At 40.2% G+C, this 23,526-nt stretch overlaps 2 protein-coding genes across 3 annotated transcripts in view; both read left to right on the forward strand.

The window, feature by feature from the left end:
• il6st (interleukin 6 cytokine family signal transduce) overlaps nucleotides 1-14,690 on the forward strand; it is a 36,947-nt gene extending 22,257 nt beyond the window's left edge. For both annotated transcript variants that reach the window (XM_042508940.1, XM_042508941.1), the window contains 7 exons: nucleotides 799-969; nucleotides 2,959-3,060; nucleotides 6,299-6,445; nucleotides 6,581-6,721; nucleotides 7,707-7,803; nucleotides 9,398-9,479; nucleotides 11,905-14,690. In XM_042508940.1, coding sequence (XP_042364874.1) covers nucleotides 799-969; nucleotides 2,959-3,060; nucleotides 6,299-6,445; nucleotides 6,581-6,721; nucleotides 7,707-7,803; nucleotides 9,398-9,479; nucleotides 11,905-12,534 — 1,370 coding nt within the window. In that variant the 3' untranslated portion in view covers nucleotides 12,535-14,690. The remainder of the gene's footprint in view (nucleotides 1-798; nucleotides 970-2,958; nucleotides 3,061-6,298; nucleotides 6,446-6,580; nucleotides 6,722-7,706; nucleotides 7,804-9,397; nucleotides 9,480-11,904) is intronic.
• Nucleotides 14,691-17,407: 2,717 nt separating this feature from the next.
• On the forward strand, nucleotides 17,408-19,305 carry purg (purine-rich element binding protein G). The gene has a single exon (XM_042509523.1). It carries the CDS (start codon nucleotides 17,915-17,917, stop codon nucleotides 18,944-18,946), a length of 1,032 nt encoding a protein of 343 aa, XP_042365457.1. The 5' UTR covers nucleotides 17,408-17,914; the 3' UTR covers nucleotides 18,947-19,305.
• The last annotated feature ends 4,221 nt before the right edge of the window (nucleotides 19,306-23,526 follow it).

The following is a 23,526-nucleotide window of genomic DNA, read 5'->3' on the forward strand; positions in this document are numbered from 1 at the left end:
GATTATCATAACCATTATTTCTACAGGTCTATGACATCTTGCAAATAGCATACATTTACAGATAATGTTGGGAATAAATAAATCACACAAGATGAACAGAACAACAATTTAAGAAAATATAAAATACATTTCGTTATTTGACATTCAGAGAACTATCCAGCTCTAAGTGAAAAATGTTCTTCTAAGTAATGAACCTAAATACATGTAATTCAGCATAGACAGACCTGCAAGATTTGTTCAGAAAACTGAAGCTGAACAGTGTGTCAGATTAAGAATTAATTTATCATTTTCTAATTAATCTTCATAATCTTCAATCATTTTTCAATTTTATCTTCTTTTCCTTGAAGTTCCATCTAGAGTTTTACACCAGCTTCATACCACCACCTAAACATTGATGTATTTCCCCACGAAATGCTTAACTGCAATGTATCGGGGTGTCATACACCAAGATGGCTGCAGCTAATGTGGAACTTTCTGTTTAAGTACCTTTTTAAAATTCTGATGGCAAAAATAGCAACATCCATTCATGAAAATATTGATGCTACACACTCACAGCTCATCTCTGTATGCTGCCGTCTGTTTACCTTTGTTCGTCACTCAGTGCTAAATTATGTTCCATTGTTGTGATTGGTTGGAGGTCTATCCAATGATGTCCAGAGGCTTTTTGAATTAGTTTCATCCGGCGATGTGAGGCTGTCAGCCAGAAATAACTGGTTGAAGAAAAAGAAAAAACTTGAGAAGATTTTGGGCAGCCTTACATCAATCATGTGATATCAAGTGTATCTGTGTGTGTTACAGAGTTGGCCCCAATTAAAGAGCTGAAGGTGTGGCCCCATGAGGGCCAGCTGTGGCTGGAGTGGAAGCCCCCCAACAGTACATCTCCGTCCGAGTATGTGGTGGAGTGGGTCAGTGTTGAAGAAACAGACTGGCAGAGGGAACATAGGAACGCCAGAAACACTGCCATCAGAGGTAAACTCTTTTCTTCAAACTCAAGTATCTGAGGGCAGTTTGTGAGATGAGTTCAAAATGCCATTAAAGGGATATTCACCCAAAATATGCTCATATTGAGAATAAACCACTCCCCTTTGCAGATGTGTAAATTGGCTGTAAAAGGTTGTTGTGTGCTATATCACATACTTAATCAAAAAAGAGAAAGGAACGAGAATGTAATCACTTAGTAATGCTGCCTCGAGTTAAGCCTTTTTTTTTTTTTTACAGAGGAACTAAGTGAGTGACCTAGACAGCTCAGTAGGAAACACCAGTAAACAAGTCTTGACTGAGCTGAGATCCATTGGATTTCTGTAGAAGTGGAAACACAAATTTTCTGTGGAATTGGATAATTTGATTAAATTCCAAAATGCTGATAATGAGCTGTTGTATCAGTGCAAAAAGTATGTTACAGTCTTCTTATCAAATTAAAATTAAAGTGATATATCTAATAAAAATAAAAAGCCAAATGTGTAAACAACAGCACAGATGATCAAACCCGAATAAGCCTGCACAGAATGACAGTGTTCAAATGTTACTTTGTGCCAGTTGTAGGATAAAGCTACATAAATTCATGAAACTGCAGCGAACAACAGTGACATGGGCTGCTATACACATTTCACTGTAATATACTACTATTGATATTTGAACTGGAGCTGTTAGTTTGTTTCCAGCTTACAGAGGAAAAAATCATCACATTAACAGCATCACAATAACAGTCTAACTTAATGAGTCGTAGTGTCGGTGTGAGGAGGTAAGATGTGTTTGTATCTGCAGAGCCTTGAATGTGACTATTTCGTCACATTTTGTGACCACAGAGCACCAGTGCGACCTGCAAATATTAGTAATATATGAACTGGAGAGCTGTTAGTTTGTTGCCTGCTCACAGTGAATGAATCCTCATGGTTAAAGCCAACGCGGTATCAGTTAAACTATCTGCTAATGCTAACATCCAGCTGTTGACATGAAGCTCCAAGTTCACTTGTTTTGGTTTATTTAATTTTAACAATACTTCGCTAAATTTCATTATAAAATGACTTTTTTTTTTAACTTCTTTATAACTCCGTTTTATTACATTTTATTAAAACAGAGTGTATTTAACTTTATTATATGACAGTGGCTACTGTATTTCACTCAATTGTAACTGCAGTTCATTCAGCTATTATGTATTTTAGTTGTTAACATTAGTTTAAAGGACATTTAAAAATATTGATGTATATTACTATATCTCTCTATATATACACATCAATATTAATAATTATTTACATACATACATACATACACACACACACACACACACACACACACACACACACACACATATATTGCAATATTATTTTAAAGCCGTATCGTCCAGCCTTAGTACTGTGTAACTGACATTACATGTTGTAGTTACACCACCTGCTGATTAAAGTACTTGTGTATGAGAGTGTAAGAGTTCTAAATCTGCCAAAGCTCATTTTGTGTGTAGAAGAGCTGGCTGATATGGTTTGGGTTGTGAATTTTTTTCTTACTGCAGCAGTTTTGAGGCATGCCCTGGTGTTTATGCGGTTAACTGCACCTTAAAGTGCCGCACTGCTGGCTAGATTTTTCCTACTGTTCCAGGTAGTCTTTTCACTCATTTCTATAGTCTGTGAGTCAGTGAACCTGCTGATGTTGTGTGATCCATCAGGCAGCATCAGGTCTTCATGACAACGATGTAGTTTTTGTAATGCAGATTGATTAGGAAAGCTTGCGTTACATTACCTGTTGTTTTTGGTCCACTGTGGAAACTTGTCAATGCAGCTGACAGCAGCTGCTTTCCATCAAATTACAGACTTTAGAAACTTCTACAGGTACCTTTCAAGCCTACTCAAAGGCTAAACTTGTATCACTTTATTGATACTTGGACCATAGTTTTTTTTTGAGAGTCTACAGGCTTTACTTTAAATAAGCATTTGATTGATCTCCTGATCTTGTTGTCAAATCCAGGCACCCTGAAGAAGTTTGTCCTCTACAATGTGTCTGTGTATCCAATCTACTCTGGAGGGACCGGGAAACCATTGAGTGTAGAAGCCTTCCTGGAGCAAGGAGGTAAGATAACACTTACCAGTGACACACTGTGAGTAGTGAGGCATTGTATTTTGAAGTATTGTGAAAAATTAAAATGTCAGAAGGGGGTTATAAAAATACTATTTATGGACACAACATTCATCCTTTGATAATATCAGACTAATTTCTAAAAGCACACATACCTGCATACATATGCAGATTCTGTTGGCAGAAGATTATGGTATCGGAAGTGTTCTGGTTTAGATGTGTAGTCCAAGCAGTATTGACCAATCACATTTTAGCTGGACTCTGGTTGTCTGCATGTAAACTTTCTGTGTGGAGAGCAAAAGAGGCAGAAGGCGCCTGCCAAAAAGCGATCTTAGAGCCCAACTGTTATCATCTGATGACAGATTAGCTTTTGATAGCTATTTTCTACTTGATCTACTTGGATTTACTTATTCCTATGCAGATATCCATTTATAGTGATTAACCAAAAAGTTGTCTGGACTGTCTCAAGTTGCTGATCAAACTGTAAACAATATGGGTTACATAGAACAGGAAGACATTTCAAAATGTCCATGCCACCAGCTGACAGTGTGTACTTAAAACTAACAACAGTGCCCTCTGTCAGTAAGCGTTGCATGCTCCTGATAAATGGAAACACAAAGTCTTACTTTAGACTGAACTAAACTCAAACATATTTCATTTCCAAAAATATGAAAAAGAGCATAGTTTTTAAATTTTTTTAAAGCTGGTAACCATGGAGTCTGTGGAAGATTTAAAACTCTCATAATAAAGTGAAATTAAGCAATAAAGTGAAATAAATTAGGCATGTTTCTAGTAACCATCAAATTGAGCACATTGAAAGTGCGGATACAAAATAGACCTAATGGAAACACATCAATTTGGAAAATACAATAAGTTTGCAATGAAAGTTTTTTCTGCATGCATAAGGTGGTATTTTGGACAATTTGAAAAGGCCATATATGACAAAACTGCGATGGAAACACTTTTGGATATTCTAGGTCACATGATGCTATGACTATGTGCTTGTCAGTAAGAACTTGCTCCCTCATGATGCAGTAGGAGCTACAAGAGGTGTTATTAAATCACATAACTCTTCAAAAGTTGAGCGGATCATCTGCAAGTTGTGAATCCACAATTCCTCTGTGAAATTGTGGACTATCACCACATATATGGCCACTCCCAGGTATGTGGGGCTTGCCTTTCCATTATGGTTCCATAACACGCCTACGTGGCCTTGGATTGGAAATAATGACAGCTAGTGTGGTGGCTGCAATATAAATAAAGCTGTTTTGAACATCCATCACCATGCTTCTTGGAATGTTATCAGAGGAGAAGTTGCAGAACATCACTCAGTAGGAACACAGTCATATTACAATTGCGTTTTATAGATATTTTCAAAATATTGAAGTTTTGTGCAAATCTGTAAGGGAAACCTGCGTACTGTTACATGTATTTCCCTTTTAGATTAGCCTTTTCTCAGTCATATTTTAATTAAAAAACACAAGTTCAATGGTAGTCATTTTCCCATATGTCCCTTACAACTGAATTAATATTTTTCATCTTTTTTTCATTTTTCAAAATTTTCATCATGTTATGAACTTTCCATGCTATATTATTGTCAAACCACAACACTAAAATCAGAGAGAAGACATGTATTGTTGTTTTTAGAGTTGTCCAGCAGAGAGCAGCACAGACTTACTAATAATGAATGCAAAGCACAGTCAGTAGTAGTGCGTAGTAGAGGACGACCCGCTCTACCTCTAAGCCACAGCCACACATGTATGAGGAGGGGAGATGAATGCATGTTATCCATGCAATACAACTCTTCGCATGAAAAAATATTAATTCAGCTATGTAAAAAAATCTAAATAATTGTCATTGATCATGTGTTTTTCATTTAATAAGATAAAATATAAAATAATTGTAAAAGCAGGTACATTATATGAAGTGTATTGTATTGTATTTCACATGATTTCTTTGTTTATTTGTTTTTTTTCGTTTAGGCTTTTTAAATCTTCCATAGTGTATGAACCATGCTGCCTAAAAATTCTATTTTTTTAATGGCTAATTGTAATGAATTAAATCATTTTTTGTTGTAGTTAGTTGTTTACTTTTGGTGTTGTTCTGTGAAATATTTTTTCTTTTCTAGATTGTGATAAAAACTAATGGCCAGTGTGCCATGCTAAATTTCAAGCCCACCCACTGAGCACTCACAGGGGTTTTGATTGGCCAGCCATGATATTCGATTTTTTCTTTTTAAGCACCTCAGCACTGGCCATGTCTCCACACGTATCACCCTGTAGACAGGCAAATTTTACAACACAGATAATGTGGTGAAGTGAAGCTGCACCTCAACACAAGGAACATAGGAGTGATAATTGTACTGCCTCTCACCCGCATTTAACTCTTTGAAACCTAGATGGACATCAGTTTTTCTTGTGCTGCATTCAAAAGCCTTTCACAAGAATAATTAGAAATTGATCAAAAAAGGGACAAATGTCCAGGAATTGTATTTATAATTATTTAGGCACTTTTTCCAAGTAATTTCCTTTTTTCTTTCCTTTTGTTTTTTTCTTTCCTTTTTTTGCCAACTTTCTGTTAATGTTCTTGTAACTTGTAACTTATTTGTTATGAATTATAGTAATTTCTTGTGAAGTTTCTTGTTGTCTTTGTCCCGTGTTTTTTAAAGAAACCATGCCAATTTGCTCAAGTTTCAAGGGGTTAATGGTTATTGTATCATTGCAAAATTTCAATAGCAGGATTTAGATGGATATGTAATGAATCGCTCACTTTTAAATACATACAGTAATCATATATATTGTATATTATGTTTTTTTAATGCACCACTGAAAGTGTTTCAGATATGCAGATATGCATTTTTAGAGATGAGATGAGACATCGTCTCTCAAGTCCAAATGCATTCTAAAGTTGCCAGAAGGACTATAAACAATGACCGGTGCTCTGACCGGTGCTAGGAAGAGGAACTCTTGACCTGCACACCTGTCCGCAGTCATCTAGAAATCCACTGACTACACCGGAACTACAAAATATTGGTCTTTGCTCCTAAAGGCGTATCTTTGTCAGACTGATAGCTGATGGGTTCAGAGAGTTTTCACTGACTAATTCATAATGTGCGAAAAATTACTCAATTATTCAACCAGTTCCTTAAGAGATGTTACCACAAATGGTCTGTAGATCTTCAGTCTACCGTTATATTCAGACAGGTGACATGATGTCACTGTTATGCTTGTAGCTCCGTTGGAAGCCCCCACTATCAGACTGAATGGTAAAGCAGGACGGAATGAGGTCGAGCTGGTGTGGAATGACATTCCCCTACAAAAGCGTCGAGGCTTCATCACAAACTACACCATATTCTACAGAAGCGAAAATGGAGCACATGGTATGTACTGCTCACATAGTACCCTGAAAAGCTGCAGTTTTTACATTTACAGTGGTGTATTTAGTGTTATGATTTTCTTGACAGTATTCCAACTGCCATTCTTTAGCCTCGGATTTCTGATTTGCTCCTTTGCAGAAGTCACAGTGCCCGGTAACAGCACCTCATGCACTCTGAGGTCACTGACAGGCAACACCAAGTATGACGCCCAGATCAGAGCTTCAACTATCCAAGGCTCAACCTTCAGCTCTAATCATTCATTCTTCACTCTGAAATATGGTGAGTGGAACCTTCCCTATATGATGACCTGTTCTGCTGTTTCAAAAATTGTCCCAAAGTCAACTTCTGCTTTTCCATCGAGACACAAAACTACCACAGCCAAAGTTCAGTTTGGACTCTGACATCTTGCATACTGCTACTGCTTATTGATGCCTAAGACTACAACAACAACAAGAATAATATGTCACAGTGAGGCTCATCATACATATATACATGTATTCATTCATTCATGCATATATACATATACAGTATAGTTTTGCTAAGTTTCTCCTCATGCACTGCCTGTGATGTTTAGTTCAGCAGCAACACATTGTTTAGTGATCAGACATGCACATGAAGTGGTGTCAGATCTAACTTTGCTGTACATGAACCGTGACCATGCTTATTCACATGATTCTGTAAATTCCCCACTAACTCACCAAGTTGTGATGACACAGTGTTGCGTTCCTGATCATCTGTGGCAGACTCACTACATTTCTGTGTCTTTAACTGACAATATAAGGCCAGTTTTTTGTGATTCCTCAAAAACATTATATAGTTAGTTTTTTTTGTCAGACTGCTGACTCTTCAATATATAGGTACCTGCTGTTTGATTTTGAAAAAAAGTAATATTTTTTTTATATATTATTATATATTTACAGACAATGAAAACTGTAGAGCAAAAGAAGTGGTCAAACATCATTTGGTTTATGTGTTTGAAAAGGAGTGAGAGGAAGTACAGACTTAAAGAAATCAAGCTCTGATGTCAAACATCAGTGAATTGCTGGTTTCATGGTGTTTATAGAAGCCAGGGAGGTACATGCACATGTGCTGAGGTGATGGTGACCTCTGTTCAAACCAATGATTGGCTCAGTGTATTCACATGCAGAATGGAAACTTATCAACTGCTCAAACACTAATTGAAGTAAATTGACATGTTCATTTAGTGCTGCGCTGGTCTTGTTGAATTGTCTATTAATGTAAATGTGGTCTGTGTTTCCCTTAGCACAAGGAGAGATGGAGAGCATCGTGGTGGGAGTGAGCCTCGGCTTCATGTTTATTGTTGTCATGACCATGCTGCTCTGTGTCTACAAAAAAGATGTGTAAGTTACACTTAAACATGCACATATGTTGCTCTTAGAGGAGGGTTTGAAGCTTGCCATGAATGTCTTTAAGGAGAGATGCAGGGTCCCCATTTGTCCATGCGCCTTGTCCCTCTCAATAATGTCAGGCTTTTCAACACACTTATGTGTCATTCAGAACTGCTGTAAACACTTAAGGCCTTAAATATGGTCCTATGAAGTACTTCATTTAGAGCATACCTCCACCGCAAGCCGCAAGCTTGTCCACAGTTGTTACTATTCATACTACAGAATCTTCAGTGTGACGCTGGACAGAGGCCCTTTCTATGCAGAGATCGTACCACAGGGCCACTACTAAGTTCCCTCTCTATGCCTTCCATTTATAGCTGCTGTTCTTCTGTGAGTTAGCCACCTACTGCTAACAGCTACTTTTTTATATATAATTTTATTTATTGAGGTTCTGCTAGCAATTGCACATGTTCACATTCCCATGTGTGTACAGAACCATTTTTGTTCACAACTTTAGATGACCTTAACTGAACAAACTGAACAAAAGACAGCAGGAGTTATATTTCACACACACAACACACATAAGACAAAAAACCCCAACAAAAACAAAATAAAATAAACAAAGTAGATTTCAAAAATCAACAACAACAAAAAACAAAACACAAAGCCCACCACATTGGTATGGTTACATTCATATTGTTAGAATATGCCGTGGTCAGTTCTCATGTTTTCTTATTAGGGCAAGTCCAATCCAAAGGAGTCCACCATGTTCAAAACAGGCTCCCATATTTTAATGAAACCCTCAAAATTGCCCCGAAGGGTAGAGGTTTGCCTTTCCAAGGGAAGTCTCTTGTACCAATCAGTCAGTGCTGGTGTTTCCTTGGAGATCCAGAACTTGAGAATAGTCTTTCTTGCTACATGTGTCAACTTGCTATTGTGAATGTTCCTTGCACTGTCCACTTTAGTGGCTAAAATACACTGAAGAGGCAAAAGATCAAAGTCATACCCAATCAAAGCTACCATCTCCTCCTTAACTTCTCTCCAGAACCTCTGTATCCTCACACATTTCCAGAACATATGTGCATTAGTGCCAATTTCTAAATTGCATTTAAATCCTGTAGGAGAGCCTAGACCAAGCCTGCCCCTCAATACCGGTGTCCAATGAAGTTTGTGTAGTATTTTAAACTGGGTCTCTCTATCACTGTTCAACTCAGGATAACAGCTACTTTTTAAAATCTCCCACCAGTCAGTCCCACTCATAACACGTCATTAAAATGTTACACCTGTCCTGTCAGCTGTGCGTTTATACAGACATCGTCTTGGCGCTGTTATTACTTCCTGTGGAGGCTGAAAGGCGAGACAACTCTGTCCCCTCACTACGCTGTCGTACCTTCTACACAGAATGGCGAGACAGCATAACAGTGCAATATTCATGTCCTGAACAGGCAGGTGTAAAAACAGCTAGATGTAAATAGTTCAATCGGGAAAATCTGTAAACCCTGATGATCAAATACATAGTGAATGAAACTGTTTTATTACAGTTGTATTATTAGCATTCCATCAGTTATAAGCTGATATCTAACCCTCAGTTTTTCCTCTCTGGCAGCATCAAGGAGAATTTCTGGCCTCAGATTCCAGATCCTGGAGAGAGCACCATTGGAAACTGGTCTCCTGATTATCCTCTGAAAGTAAGGACTTCATTTGAGTTGACACATGTGATCATGTGTGCAGTATGTCATAAACTGTATATCAACATACTATAACCTGTATAAGGTTTGCTGTCACAAAGCAAACTGGGACTGACCGCTGTCACTACACTCAACCACTCAGTGGATTTGCTGTGGCACTCCACTAAATGTTGTGCACATACCTGCACACATAAGACAAAAAAAACCATGTTTTTCTTAAACACCTGCAAAGTGTGAAATGCACCCTAACAGCACTGCCAAGTCAACTTTGGCTTGGTGCTCCTGTAATATTGGCACTTATTTAAATAAGGTAATATGCATACATTTGATGCTAAATTGTCTCCTTTCTATGGAAATGAACCTCACTGCATAAACAGTCCAATGCACAAAGATCAACAGACACACAGTTACAGGGAAATTATTTACGTCTTCAGAGAAAGGTCGCAGCTGAAGGGCTTTTATAAGGGAAGTCACACCCAGACTCTGCAGTGATCCTGCACCGTCCTTTACAGTCTGAAGGTGTGTATGTTAACACACCAACAGCCATGACAGACTGCCTTATTGAACTTCTCACTCAGGACCCGTAGCTTGGTAGCTTGAGTATGTTCTTTTTCTTTTTCTCTCTTTCATTGTTCTGCCTACTCTGTTCTTGGCACATGGCAACGTGTATACTTTGCCTCGTGGATAACTGCAGTAAAACACAAAAAAGGCCATAGTTGCAAAGCGTTATGGCCATATTTGTGCTGTAATATTATTATAGTATATAATTAGTGAATGGGACCTTGAGACAGGGCAGATAGTGGTGCATGTGATGTGCAATTCATGGTACTGTCAGCGGCCGAAACCCATTCTCTCTGAATTCAGTGCCTTTTTCAGTGCACCATCAGAGGATTTGTTAAATAACTTTGTCCACTCAGGTTGAGTTTCTGGTTTACGAGCCTTCTGTTCTCATCTATTTTTAGGCTGGCCTGTAGTGGACAGGGCTGAGCTCTAAGTGTACACAGGATACATTTTGAATGTATCATGTGATTCATAGCATCTATTTAGAGCTTTGGAGAATATCTAAAGCATTGTCATATAGTGACGATACTCAAAACGTAAAACAACACATGTGCACTGACAGCCAGTAATGTTTTGGCAGTGTGTATTTGATGAATACTGATGTAGCTGTGTTATCAGTCTGCACACACAGTTCAGATTTAGTGCATCTCTACTACAACAGACAAGCCTGGCGAGCCTCTGGTTAGCTTCCTGTGATGTAACATTAGCTACTGTCACATGGTTGAATTTTGGCATTAAAAGAGACAAATGTGGACACTGGGCCTCATTCACAGTCAGTGCGTACACACAATCTGTGCTTCATCTGTGTGTATAAACATTTTAGTAGAAATCTGAGATTCATTAATATTACATTCCCTGAGTTTTTTGTACTCTGAACAAATTTCTAACTGCCTCAGACCATGTTTACCTTTTTACAAATGCAGGGCACCTTAAAGCTGCATTCTTTAAAAAATGTTTTAATAGACAACAGTTTTTAAAAGCATTTATTTACTAATGAATACACTTATTCCATCCTCGGCCTTTCAGCCTCATCAAATAATGTCATATTTAAAGTATTCCACAAAAAAAGGAGTGTCCCAGTCCATCTTACAGTAGACTGAGACACTCAGATGAGAATTGAATTTGCCTGTAATGATGCTATTCCAATCAATTTTTATTGGCAAGAAATACTTATTTTTAGTAGTAGTATTGGTATTATTAATACTAATACTAATGTAGTAGTAGTAGTAGTAGTAGTAGTAGTAGTAGTAGTAGTAGTAGTAGTAGCATTTGGATCTACCTCCAAATAGGTGTAAATATGTGATATTTAACCTTGCAGGCAGTGTGTACCTTTAGGTGAGAGCGCATCATAGAGCGATGTGTGTGAACATGCTTGCATGCAGAGAGTGAGGAACAGCTGATCAGCTGTTTCTGACTGCTGTTACATTCACAGATGCTCAGTGACGATCTGACGCAGGTGTTTAATATGTGCATAGAAAAAACTTCACCTCTTTCTCCATGATGCACCCCTAGGCAAACACATTTCCTTATAAGGAGAGATGGTGGCGTGGCAGTCAGCTGATAGCAGACATCAGACTCGAGCTGCCAGTTTAGAATGATTCTGATTCACCAACATACACACATAAATACACACACACACACATATGCGCTCAGAGGTCAGAACAAAACCAGCCACTGCGCACGCGTCATGACGGTTGTTTTGCAGTGGCACTTGTTTTATGTGCAGAGTTAGAACATTTCCACACACATATTAATAAATGAGGCCCAATGACTTCAAAGTTTCTCTATGGATACTTAGACATCATCAGGTCCTGTCGTATCTGCTTCTGGGCTGATTATAATGAGACTTTTTCCTCCTCTGCAGGCAGAGACACCGAAGGAGAACTGTGTATCTGGCATCAGTGTTCTGGACGTGGATGTGTGTGATGGAAAATGTGTGTTTGAGGAGGACAAGACCAGTCTGCCTTTGAAGAAGGACAAGTATCTGTCGGAGGAGCACAGCAGCGGCATCGGTGGCTCCTCCTGCATGTCCTCACCTCGCCAGAGCGTGTCCGACAGTGACGAGGGCGGAGACATGCCCGACACCACTGCCAGCACCGTCCAGTACTCCTCGGTGGTGGCCCCCAGCGGTTACAAGGGCCAGACGCCGAACTCCCAGCCCCAGCAAGCTATTTTTTCACGGTCCGAGTCCACGCAGCCCCTGCTGGACTGCGAGGAAAACCCAGACATGTTGGTGCAGGAGGGCAGCAGACACTCCCAGCGTGTCCCCCGACAGCCCTACTTCACACACAGCACAGGGAACCAACACAGCACCAACCCTGCTGACATCAGCCAGCTGCACATGGAGCAGCAGGAGGAACTGGAGCCTCTGGACTTCTGTTCCCTGGAAGAGGACAATGAGCAGACACCTACAGATGGCCAGTCAGCTGACTGGCTGCCAGCAGCTCCAGTGTCCAGCTACATGCCTCAGCTGGGTGGCTACAGGCCACAGTAAGAACTCTCTGTCAATGCTTCTGTGCCTTTCTATTTGTCAAATGTTCTTTTCAAGTCTTTGAAGCGCTGAAGACGACTGTACCTGTATGTTTTCTGCTCCTAACCAAGTAGAGATAGTCCAGAATGCTTCAGGAGAGTTATTGCGATGTGAAGTAGAGCTTTTAGCCGTAGTTTGTCAGCTTTGCACTCACACAGCATCATCTTTATAGCAGAATAATGGCCAAAACATACGCCATGTATTAATGTTATGTGTTGTTTTTTATGTCTTCTGAAAAGTGACTCAGATGTAAACCACAGTTTTCAAGAGTGATGGGCGCTGCAGCAGGCAGTCTCTATGTGAGCAGGCTGCTGCTGCAGTGCCCTCTTGTGGAGGGCTTGTACCTCTGCAGGAATATTACGCTTGCTGAACATTGTCATTTTAAGGTGAAGTGTGTAAGATTTAGGAGGGTATGCTGGCCTCTAGTGGTAAGTTGCAGATTGCAGCCAGCTAAAACTTCTCCCAGCTAGAATTCCTTCAGCTTTTATTATTCAGGAGGTTTTTATCGGGAGACAATTGATCCACAGAGGTTTCCTCCTCTTTGAAACAAACAAGGAAGGTGATTGAAACAGCTGTAAAAACAGAATGAAGCAGTTTCATATTACAAATCAGTGAATCCCTGATGTGGTTTTGCACCTCGGGGATGGGCTGCTCGCACATCACATGTTCAACCCTTTTTCTCACAAGTTAATGTGTGCTCACCTTTTCTGATGCAGACATTTAGGAGGCTTTTACCATGAGCTGGGTTATCCACAGAGATTAGTTCCAGTTTAAAAATCCAAGGATTTTTGACACACTTTGGCATGTTGCTGCAGGCAGCTAGTCCAACACATGCCAATGTTTAGTCACCTTTTTTCTGCGATAACTTAAGATCCAGACGTTGAGGAGGTTTTTACTAGAAGCTGAATTATACACAAAGGTCACTTCCTCTCCATAACAAACAGACCTGGTGATTTAAACTGCTAGAAACAGAATAAAGCACCTTCATCTTTCAAACAGTGGAACTCCAGCGCTGCTCATTGCAGTTAGGCTCCTTACTATGGAGACTGACATGAAAACTTGAATTGCCGTATTTAGAGCCAGTGTTTGCTTTGTCCGATCTGGGCTAACGTGGAAACATGGTGGTGCAACATGTCAATCTCCATAAACTAGGAATGGCTCTCTGTGTAGATCTGTAGGCTTACTCTAAGTTAAGGAGAACACAGCTGCACTTATTTTCAGGTAATTATACACTAAAGAAAACAGACATATTACATTATATTTGCTTTTCTGCCAGTATGTCCTCCTAAATCCTACACACGACAGCTTTATTGTTCTTAGGATATGTTTTCTGTTTAAGTATAAACACTGCACATGAATGTAATCAAGCAACACTGACATGTACATGATGCCAGTGCACGTTCAATACAAGCGTTCACTTTAACTACCTTTGAAAATAGGAATAGGATATTACATATCTGAGTTATGTACAGTTAGTTGCTCACGTCATATAATTTAGCTTTTTTGTGGAGGTCTTCATTGTTAATTTCAGTGAAAGCAATGGGTAAACAGCAATGGGTAAACAGTCATAAACAGATTGACTACAATGTTCCTGCATTCCTCAGAGTTCATCTGTCCCACAGCAGCCTGTGTCAGAGCAACAGTTTCTCTTTAGTTCTTCTCTGATGATGTTTGATCATATATGAATGTGCTGTTATCATAGACAGCTGATGTCCTGTGCTCACTGAGGACGACATGGACCTGAGTGTGGAGGCAGCCTGACACAGGATGATATCAGTCCGTCACTGTGTGCCTCACCTGCTCTCAACTGTTCTGAGGACTGCAAAGCTCTGAATAGAAGCATTTCATTAAAAAAAACACCTGGAGGCCTAAATTCAGCTCACCTACAAAGATTAGAGTTGAAAGCCTCTGTGGGATTAAAGTTACTGTCATGCTAAATGAAAAACATGTAAAACTGCAGACTGAATCTTGTGTTGCTGAATTTTTTTAAAGCACTTTTTCAACATGAACTGCTGAAGATGTCAAGCATTTCAACTACAGCCAAAAGGTTAAGGGTTGCTCTTTTCTGGAACGCAGTCAATGATGATCATTATAAAATAAGAAATAAATGTTTTAACTAATGTGTTGCTGTTTGCTGCCATTATTATGCTTCAGACTTGTATCATGGTTTGATAAGTTTTTCCACCAAAGGATGTGGAAAGCTGTCTCTGCTAGAAAAACAAAGAGTCCATGAAAATGAAATAAATGTCAACATTTTGACGTATGGCTCACCCGTTAAAACCTGAGCAAATTGACCCGATTCCTTTCAAGAACATAAGGAGAGGGTTTTATGGAACTTTACAAAAAAAATACTCAAAATGTTGACAAGAAATTAGTAAAGCTACAAGAAAATTACCAGGAAACTCGCAAAACATAAATTGTTAAAAAAAACAAAAAAAAAACCATAATTATATTAATCATAAATACTGTTCTCATTTCCCCCCTAGTTTTGTTTTGTTAATTTTCTCACTTTTTCAGGTCATTTTTTTTGTCAACCTTTACTAATTTCTTGCAATTTCCGTGACATTTCTTACCAAACCTGTGCAAATTGGCTTGATGTCTTTCAAAAACATGAGGAAAAGGCAAATAGAAACTTTAGAAGAAACGACACAAAAAAGACATTAAAAATTAGGAAACAAAAAAGCAAAAAAGCAACAAAGAACCCTTAAAGAACAGTGCTTTAAAATTTTTTAGATAACAATATTTCTGTAAAATAATCTTAAAATATATAATTACGATAATTATCAATATAGTTTTTCCGACATTTTTAACTTTTAACTCCAACCCCCCCCAAATCATCTTATTTCTTGCAGTTTGCAGGATATTTTTTTGCCATGTTTTCAAAAGAAAGCAGACTATTTTGCTCAGGATTCAAGTGTTTATATACCTGTGAAGGTGCCTCAGTAATTTCAACATTCATGACAACTGGGCAGAGGTTCACTTTCTTATAACTCACCTTTTGACATTTTGACCCAAAGTTATGCATATTTGGGGGCGGGGCTACTTGAATGACAGGCTGTCTGTGAGGCCTGCCACAGTGCTTCAGCTCCACCCCTCGCTCCTCCACAGCTCCACCCTCTCATCCAAATATTGTCACTCCTGTCTCCAATTATGGTGATGACTTCAGTAGAGTGGTGAAGGGATGACATATTTTTGTAGGCCAACCAGGAAGTTAGCATCGCACTGGTTCCCTTGTCAAAAACCTTGTGGGATTTTGGATTATCGCCAAAAATAAGCTCTCTGACGAACACAAGTTTATGAGACTTACACGTTTTGTTCAGCCTGATAATCTTCACAGATGAACACCACTTTTGTGTGTTTTGAAGCATAAATGAAATCGCCAACAGTAAAAAGCTATTGTTAGGCTATACAAGAACTACATCACAGTCTCCTGTATTAAACGTTGCCACTACAAACACTGAAAAAACATGTTAAAACATGATCGAAAAATATTATGAACAGATAAATGTACAAGTTAGAATGTGACTGTAAAGCTGTAAAGGCGGACAAGTGGGTTTAATGAGTTTTTATGTCCACTGTGATGATGTCTAACGGCCCCGACAAACACTGTAGTCACATTTAGCCACAATTAGCAACCGCCTTTTTTAAGACGAGAAAAACCTTAAAAGTTCAAAAATCGGGTTTAAGTGTAATTTATGTTGCAGAACAAAACGTCATATCTTTAGCCTGTGTTAACCACAGACCTTATTTAGGGCATTTTACCGAAAACAAATTAAAACTCATAGACGAGGGAACCGGAAGTGCAAAAAGGCTAACAGACTTCCACATTTTAGGAGTCATTATTTCACCACTCTATGCCAAAACTTGAGGCTTCAAAACAGAATTCTACAAACCAGTGGGTGCCATTATGATGGCTACGTCAAATATTTCTACAGTTTATGGTCTAACCGCACCTCCTTCCTAAACATTCAAACAGTGCCAGCAGCTGGCAGCAGGCAGATAATGACAAGCAGCCAAGATAAAGACAGTAAGAATATTTACTGATATAGTCTCATACTGATCACAGGCTACTGAATTGAATCATATTGAAATATTGTGGCAGACTTTGTAATACCAGCAAATAGCTTATCATACTGTTGTGGAAAGAATTGATATATATCATGATGAAACTTGTGATTTACAGTTCTTACACACTGAATATCTTTTCATTTTACATGAGTCTTGAGTCAGCAGCAGCTTGGCCTCCACCCAGGGACCACAGAATAGAATAAGCATTCAGCTGTAACTGCTACAATATGCATGTAGTGTGCATTGATTGTGTTAAATACACAAGAAAATAAAAACAAAAGAAATAAAGGCTCTGACTGCAAGTGAGCTGAAAATAACATTTAGCAAAACACTACAACATTTCTCACTGTAGTGTTTTGGGAAATGTTTCATTTAGGGAAATGTTATTGTGTTTTCTGAAATGTTGTAGTGTTTTGGGAAATGTTTCATTTAGGGAAATGTTTTTTTCTGGAAAATGTTTTATTTTGAAAAATATTGTGTTTTCCTAAATTTTGTATTGTTTTGGGAAATGCTTTTTGATTTTAGGAAATGTTTTGTTTTTGGATATATTATAGTGTTTTCTAAAATGTTGTAGTGTTTAGGAAAATGTTTAATTTTGTGAAACATTGTTTTGTTTTGGCAAAAGTTGGAGTGTTTTGTAGTGTTTTATGAATCACTATAGTGTTTTGACCCTCAGGGCCACCATGAAATTACTACACACTAAGCATAGGAACATTTCGATGTTAACCATTCCTAAATATCTGTAAGAGTGGACTCATATTCAGTGAGAGTGATGTGTGATTTGATTTGAGGCATCATCTCGGGGTGTAGAAAGAGTGCGGCTGAGCTGGATGCAGCCGAATGAGTGTGTATGGAGTGTGAGCAGCCACTGTGTAAATCGTGTCTCTTTAACTGAGGTATTCTCAGGACGGGGAGGGGGGTGGATGGGTTCATCGGGTTCATGTAGTATTGGACGCCTCCTCCCATTTCAGGTTGGCTGCTTCCCTGGCTCCCTCGGTAAAAGGGGTAGCTGTGAGGCAAGTAGGTGATGGAAAATGGCATGGAAGTTTGCAGAGGAAACGGCTAAATAGTGGAGCTTGACCTTTATTCGGGACACAAAAACCCCATCAGCTGGTGAATCCAAACTAGCTGCCATTTTTAGGTCATTCGAGGCATCTCGCTAACTTGTGTGTAGCCCGCTGAATGAATCAGGCTGCTTCCTTCGTCTGTTAGTCGTCCAGTGGGATGGATGGGGGAATCGCTTTGTCCTGTGCTGTCTAGTGGAGGAATATAAATCATGATGGCTGATGGATGTTGCAGAGGGATGGAAAGAGGCAGGGGTAAGATTGCATCAGATTCTTTACCGAGACCCACATATCCCCAGCAATATGTCCAGACCGGCACCCAGCAGCAGGGCAATGACATCCAGGAGTTAGCTTCCAAACGCGTCGACATCCAGAAGAAACGCTTCTACCTGGATGTGAAGCAGAGTGTCCGCGGACGCTTCCTGAAAATCGCCGAGGTGTGGATCGGCAGAGGCCGCCACGATAACATCAGGAAGAGCAAGCTGACGCTGTCGATGTCCATGGCTCCCGCGCTGCGCTACTGCTTGGGAGACTTCATAGATTATTACGCCCGGATCGGACTGCGGGGGGGCCTCGCGCCTCCGCAGCTCGAGGAGCACAGTAATAACGGGCAGCAGGGCCGCGCGCACGACTCCCGCAGGAGATTGCAGGAGCAGCACGCGGCGCTGTCTCCCACCGGCTCTGCGGCGTCCGACGACCATGCCCACCGGGTCCTCAAGAGCGAATTCATCGAGAGAGACAACAGAAAGTACTTCCTGGACCTGAAGGAGAACCAGAGAGGTCGCTTCCTGCGCATCCGGCAGACTGTGAGCAAAGGACACGGCACCATGGGCTACTACGGCCAGGGCATCGAGCAGACCATCGTGCTGCCCGCGCAGGGGCTCATCGAGTTCCGAGACGCGCTGTCACAGCTCATCGAAGACTACGGCGACGACGAGAGCGACGACCGCGGCCGAACCGGGACGAGGAACCACGACGACAACCCTGAGCTTCCAGAGGCTGCGTCCTTTAGGGTAGACAACAAGAGGTTTTACTTTGACGTCGGCTCGAACCGGTACGGTATCTTTTTAAAAATAAGCGAGGTGCGGCAGCCGTACAGGAACACCATCACCGTTCCGCTGAAAGCCTGGGCGAGATTTGGGGAGAATTTCATCAGGTACGAAGAGGAGATGCGGCGAATTTTCTCGTGTCACAAAGAGAAGAGGATAGATCCCCGGCAGGACAGTGAGGAGCACGAGGACTGACCTTGGCAGGTGGCTGTATGTGCATTTGCATGTATTCTAGGGATTCTGTTCATGAAATATTCACACGTGACAGTACCCTTAAATACTCTCCATGATACTGTATGTGTCCCCAAATAACCCACGACAGGATGCAGTGTCCCACGGTAACTCTTTGGCTCATCTACCAAGGGCTGGTCAACTACAAATTATTATCTGCCAAGAAGTCATTCATTCATTCAATCATCCATTCATTCACTGACAAATGTCAACTATTCGTTTTACAGTGGCTTCATTTCTCAGTGCTGTTTCATGCACTTTAGTCCCTCAGCCAGGGGCAGCCCAAGACTATTTGGGGCCACGGGGCAGAATTGTATAATAACCCCCCCATTTAAATTAAAGACTTTGCTGTTAATTACAGCATGGTTTAGATATAAGGGACTGTTCTTTACTTATAAGAGGAGGGTAGCGGCTGGGGTGTCACTTTGGTTTTTTTTTTTTGTTTGACCTCTCCCGAAGCTACAAATATTTTAATATTTATTTATATGTACCCTCCCTCCACTGTAAATGAGTTATTAGATTTTTAATCCCTTTGAAGTTTGAAAGTTAAAAGTTTAGGGTGAAATCATGGAAAAAAGCCTCAGGTTCTTACTCTAGTCTTTAAGTGAAACGTGATTTTGATGAAATATTACAACTTTTAGGCTTAACTTTTTTTCTTCTTTTTAACAGATGTAATCAGGAATGATATGTCCAAGGACTGTAGGAAATTTGAAAACCCAGCAATATTTTATTTACTTATTTATTTATTTTTACAGTTACTGGTCAGGGTAAATGGTTTGATTTGGGTGACTTTTAAAGAAAACAGGCCTTCCAAATCCACCATGTTTTCTTTAAAATTCTCTGTAAAATAAATAAAATATACAACCCATTTAAGTTTGTATGTCCCCAAGCCAAAATAAAAAAAACATTAGTCCCTCCCCAGCGCTTAGATATTTGGCATACCTCCCCCTTTTTGCACCACCTCCTCCCACATATAAATAATGAACAGTCCCTCAGTGACATGCAACTGTGGTACCTGTTAAACCACTTTAATATTTAGCCCCCAAAGCTTATTGGTAATCAGTGTTATGATATGCAGAAAAACTGTAAACTGATAACTGAAAGTAGAAAAATGTAACTTATATACAATGAATTAACTTAATATGTGTTCAGTATAGATTGTGCAAAAAAAGAGTGAACGTTTTAATATTTACATTTATATTGCAACTATAAAATAACAGAAGACCTCACATGCGGAAATGGCCAGCTGGGGGGGCCCTGTTGGCCATGAAACCCTAAACAGGAACTCACTGTAAGTGCAACACACACTGACTGCATCACACACCGGTGTGTGTTGCCCTGCAGTGGTCTCAGACTATGGCTATTTCCTAAACTGGAAGTTTGTCTTTTAACATAAAATGGTTGCCACATTTTGAATAATACTGCAACACACACACACACACACACACACACACACACACAAACACAAACACAGTTGATGTTGTCATGTAGAAGTCAGGCTTTCACATCAACAATAACTCTGTGGCAAAAATGAATGCAGGGTTCCCCATTCATGTCAATGACACATCTTCCCTGCAGTGCAAATCAAGTGTGTGTGAGTGAGCAGACCAGGTAGAATACCCTGCAGTGTGTAAGATGTAGCATTGTGCTGATTCGCTGCTTAGCTCGGCGGTATGGAGACGAGGGGAGAAATGAAATTGTGGTAGAGTCCGGCCTCAGAGGACAGACAGTGCTCTGTGCTGGGCGGGATAAGCCTGTAGACTGGACCTGCTGTGTGCATTTTGTCTTTGGTCCCTGTGACATCACACTAACACAGCCCCCTGGGCTGTTCTGTGGTAGAGCTATTGTCAGTGGGAAAGCAGCAAACAGTTTACAGTGGTGAACAAAGTTTGCAAAGGAGAAAAAAATGAATCAAAACATTTCTGAGTTAGTGCAATACATCTCTTAAAATGAAATTATCCAACACAAGCACTTAGTCCACAAACAGCAGTGTGTTTGTCATATTTAGTTTGGTTTCCTTGAGCTGAGTCACGTTCTTATACTAATCTTTAATCTGTTCCTTGCTTTGAACAAACACTCGAAAATAATTGACAAGTAACATTTGCTGCCAGAATAGTTCTCTGTATGAATATATGTTCGAAAAGATGTCTCTTCCCATCATCCAGAAACACGTTCAGGAAGGGAAAAGAAGACAGACAGTGACTGTTGTCTGGAAACACATATGCGGATCTCATTATTCTAAGGAGAAAGTGTGTAGCTGTTACATTATTTCTACAACATGACATTTATCGCCTAACAGCTCACATTTTCACCCTTTGTTTTAGCTGAAGGAAAGGTATTGTACATGTGTTCTGCTGAGCGCTCAGAGGTGATCATATGCAGCTTGTCTTAAAGTACTTAAAGTGCTTTACACAATCATGAAAGAAAACAGACCTTTGGTGTAACCTTAGGTGTAAATGATGCCCCGGGCAGCAGCAATGCCAGTATGCTGACAGATGGAGGTGTGTCTGTTCTCTTCAGTCAATGTCAGACTAGGCTTGGGCGGTATGTAATATTTTATACTTTCATACCTGCATGAAATTTCACCAGGGTATACGGTATATGACGGTAAAAGTGTGAATTTTTTGGACTATTAAATACAAAATAAAAACCCATATAATATTAGGAGAAGTAAGATTCTCACACTGATTTTCCTAATTAAACAGCGAAACACAACTGAACACCTTTTGAATTCAACTTTCTCTGTGTTGGAAGACTGATGAGGCTTAATTCCCTTGTTGACTCATCATAGAACTAGGGCTGTGCCCAACTCAGAATTAAACCAGTGGAATCGGATTTGGCTGTTCAATACGAATATTCAACAAATCGTTTTGTTTTCCATACAAAGTTTTAAAGTTTGAATTGGGCTCGGCAGGACATCCAGTGCGACAGCGGCAGCTAACGGTTTTAATCTGCAGCAACATTTTTTGCTAAAATGATTTCAAACAAAAGATTGAGACTGTTGTGTTGCTGTGAGCTGTAAATTCACCAATTCAATGCAGAAAGCCTCTCCTCTCTTCTCCTCTGTGCTACTGCAGTATGTCTGCAACTCACAGTACCAAAGAATAGGGTGAGAGTCAAGAGCACTTACTCTGCAGCAAAATCTGGGGACCAGATCCCCACAAGTACACTTCACAGAAAAAAAGACTGCTTGTCTGGAAGCATTTTCACAAAACACAGTTTGCCTCAGAGGGCTTTACAGCAGACAACATCCCTCTGACCTTGAACCCTCACATTGTCAAAAGGAACCCCCCCTCCCCCCTCCAAAAAAACTATAATAGGGGAAAAAATGGTAGAAACCACAGGAAGAGTGACTGAGAAGGGATCCCTCTTCAAGACGTGCAATAGATATCGTAAATAACAATTAAACTATAATAATGGTAACAATAGCACATCAAATAACAATAGTGATAGATGTAAAATTACTACATGCACTCTATGAAAGCATGTGATGTTACGTGCATATATCGCAGGTGTTGATAAGAGTCCCATGCGTATATTAATAATGGAGGCATGACTCATAATAATGGCAGTAGAAGGTCGCGTCGAGCAGGATCACAGCAACAGCACAACCAAGACCACGATCAGGACGATCAGTACATCAGTACAGCATCAGTGCAGCCAGAGCAAAAGCATGGCCAAAGGCAGGGTCACGGCATCAGCACAGCCATCACCATGATCCAGGCACAGCCAAGATTGCAGCCAAGATCCGTGAAAGCTACGAAACAAGGGAGCACGAATGCTCCAGAGGAGCAACTGAGTTAGTGTAATGCAGTAAAAAGACAAGAATGATTGCAGATGGAGGGAGCAAGAGAAGGAAAAAGGAGCTCAGTGTAACCTAGAAAGTCCCCTGACAGATTAAACCTATGCCAGCCTAACTAGGGGCTGGTCCAGGCAACCTGAGCCAGCCCTAATTATAGACTTTATCAAAGAGGAAGGTCTTAAGTCTACCCTTAAAAGTGGAGACGGTGTCTGCCTCCCTGACTGAAACTTGAAAATGGTTCCATAAGGAGGAGCGTGGTAACTGAAGGCTCTGGCTCCCATCCTACATTTGAAGACTTGGGGAACAAGTGGCCCTGCATTTTCAGAGCGCACAGCTCTTGAGGGTTGCTAAGGAACTATGAGCTACGACAGATACGACAGAGCCTGTCCATTCAGAGCTGAGTTAGATTAAAACAAACATGCCATTATTCTCCATGCTCTCTCTCTGCCTGCTGGCCGCTGGCTGTTTACAGTCCTGTAACTTTACCCTCCACCTCTATGTGTCGCTGTGTCTTTCAGCTCAGCTACCTGTTCCACGAATAAGAGACCGGAGACTGAGCTCTGGGGGTGCGTGCTGTGTACTACATACAATTAGTTAAATAGAAAGAGGAGCACGTGTATTCATGACGGCATTGAAAAACATACCTGCAGGATTTCTGAATACCCTGATATACTGTGATACCATGTTACCGCCCAAGCCTATCTCAGACAGAAACATGCAGCTCCAACACAACTGTCACTGT

This window comes from Plectropomus leopardus, chromosome 20 (assembly GCF_008729295.1).
Source record: "Plectropomus leopardus isolate mb chromosome 20, YSFRI_Pleo_2.0, whole genome shotgun sequence".
NCBI lineage: Eukaryota > Metazoa > Chordata > Actinopteri > Perciformes > Serranidae > Plectropomus > Plectropomus leopardus.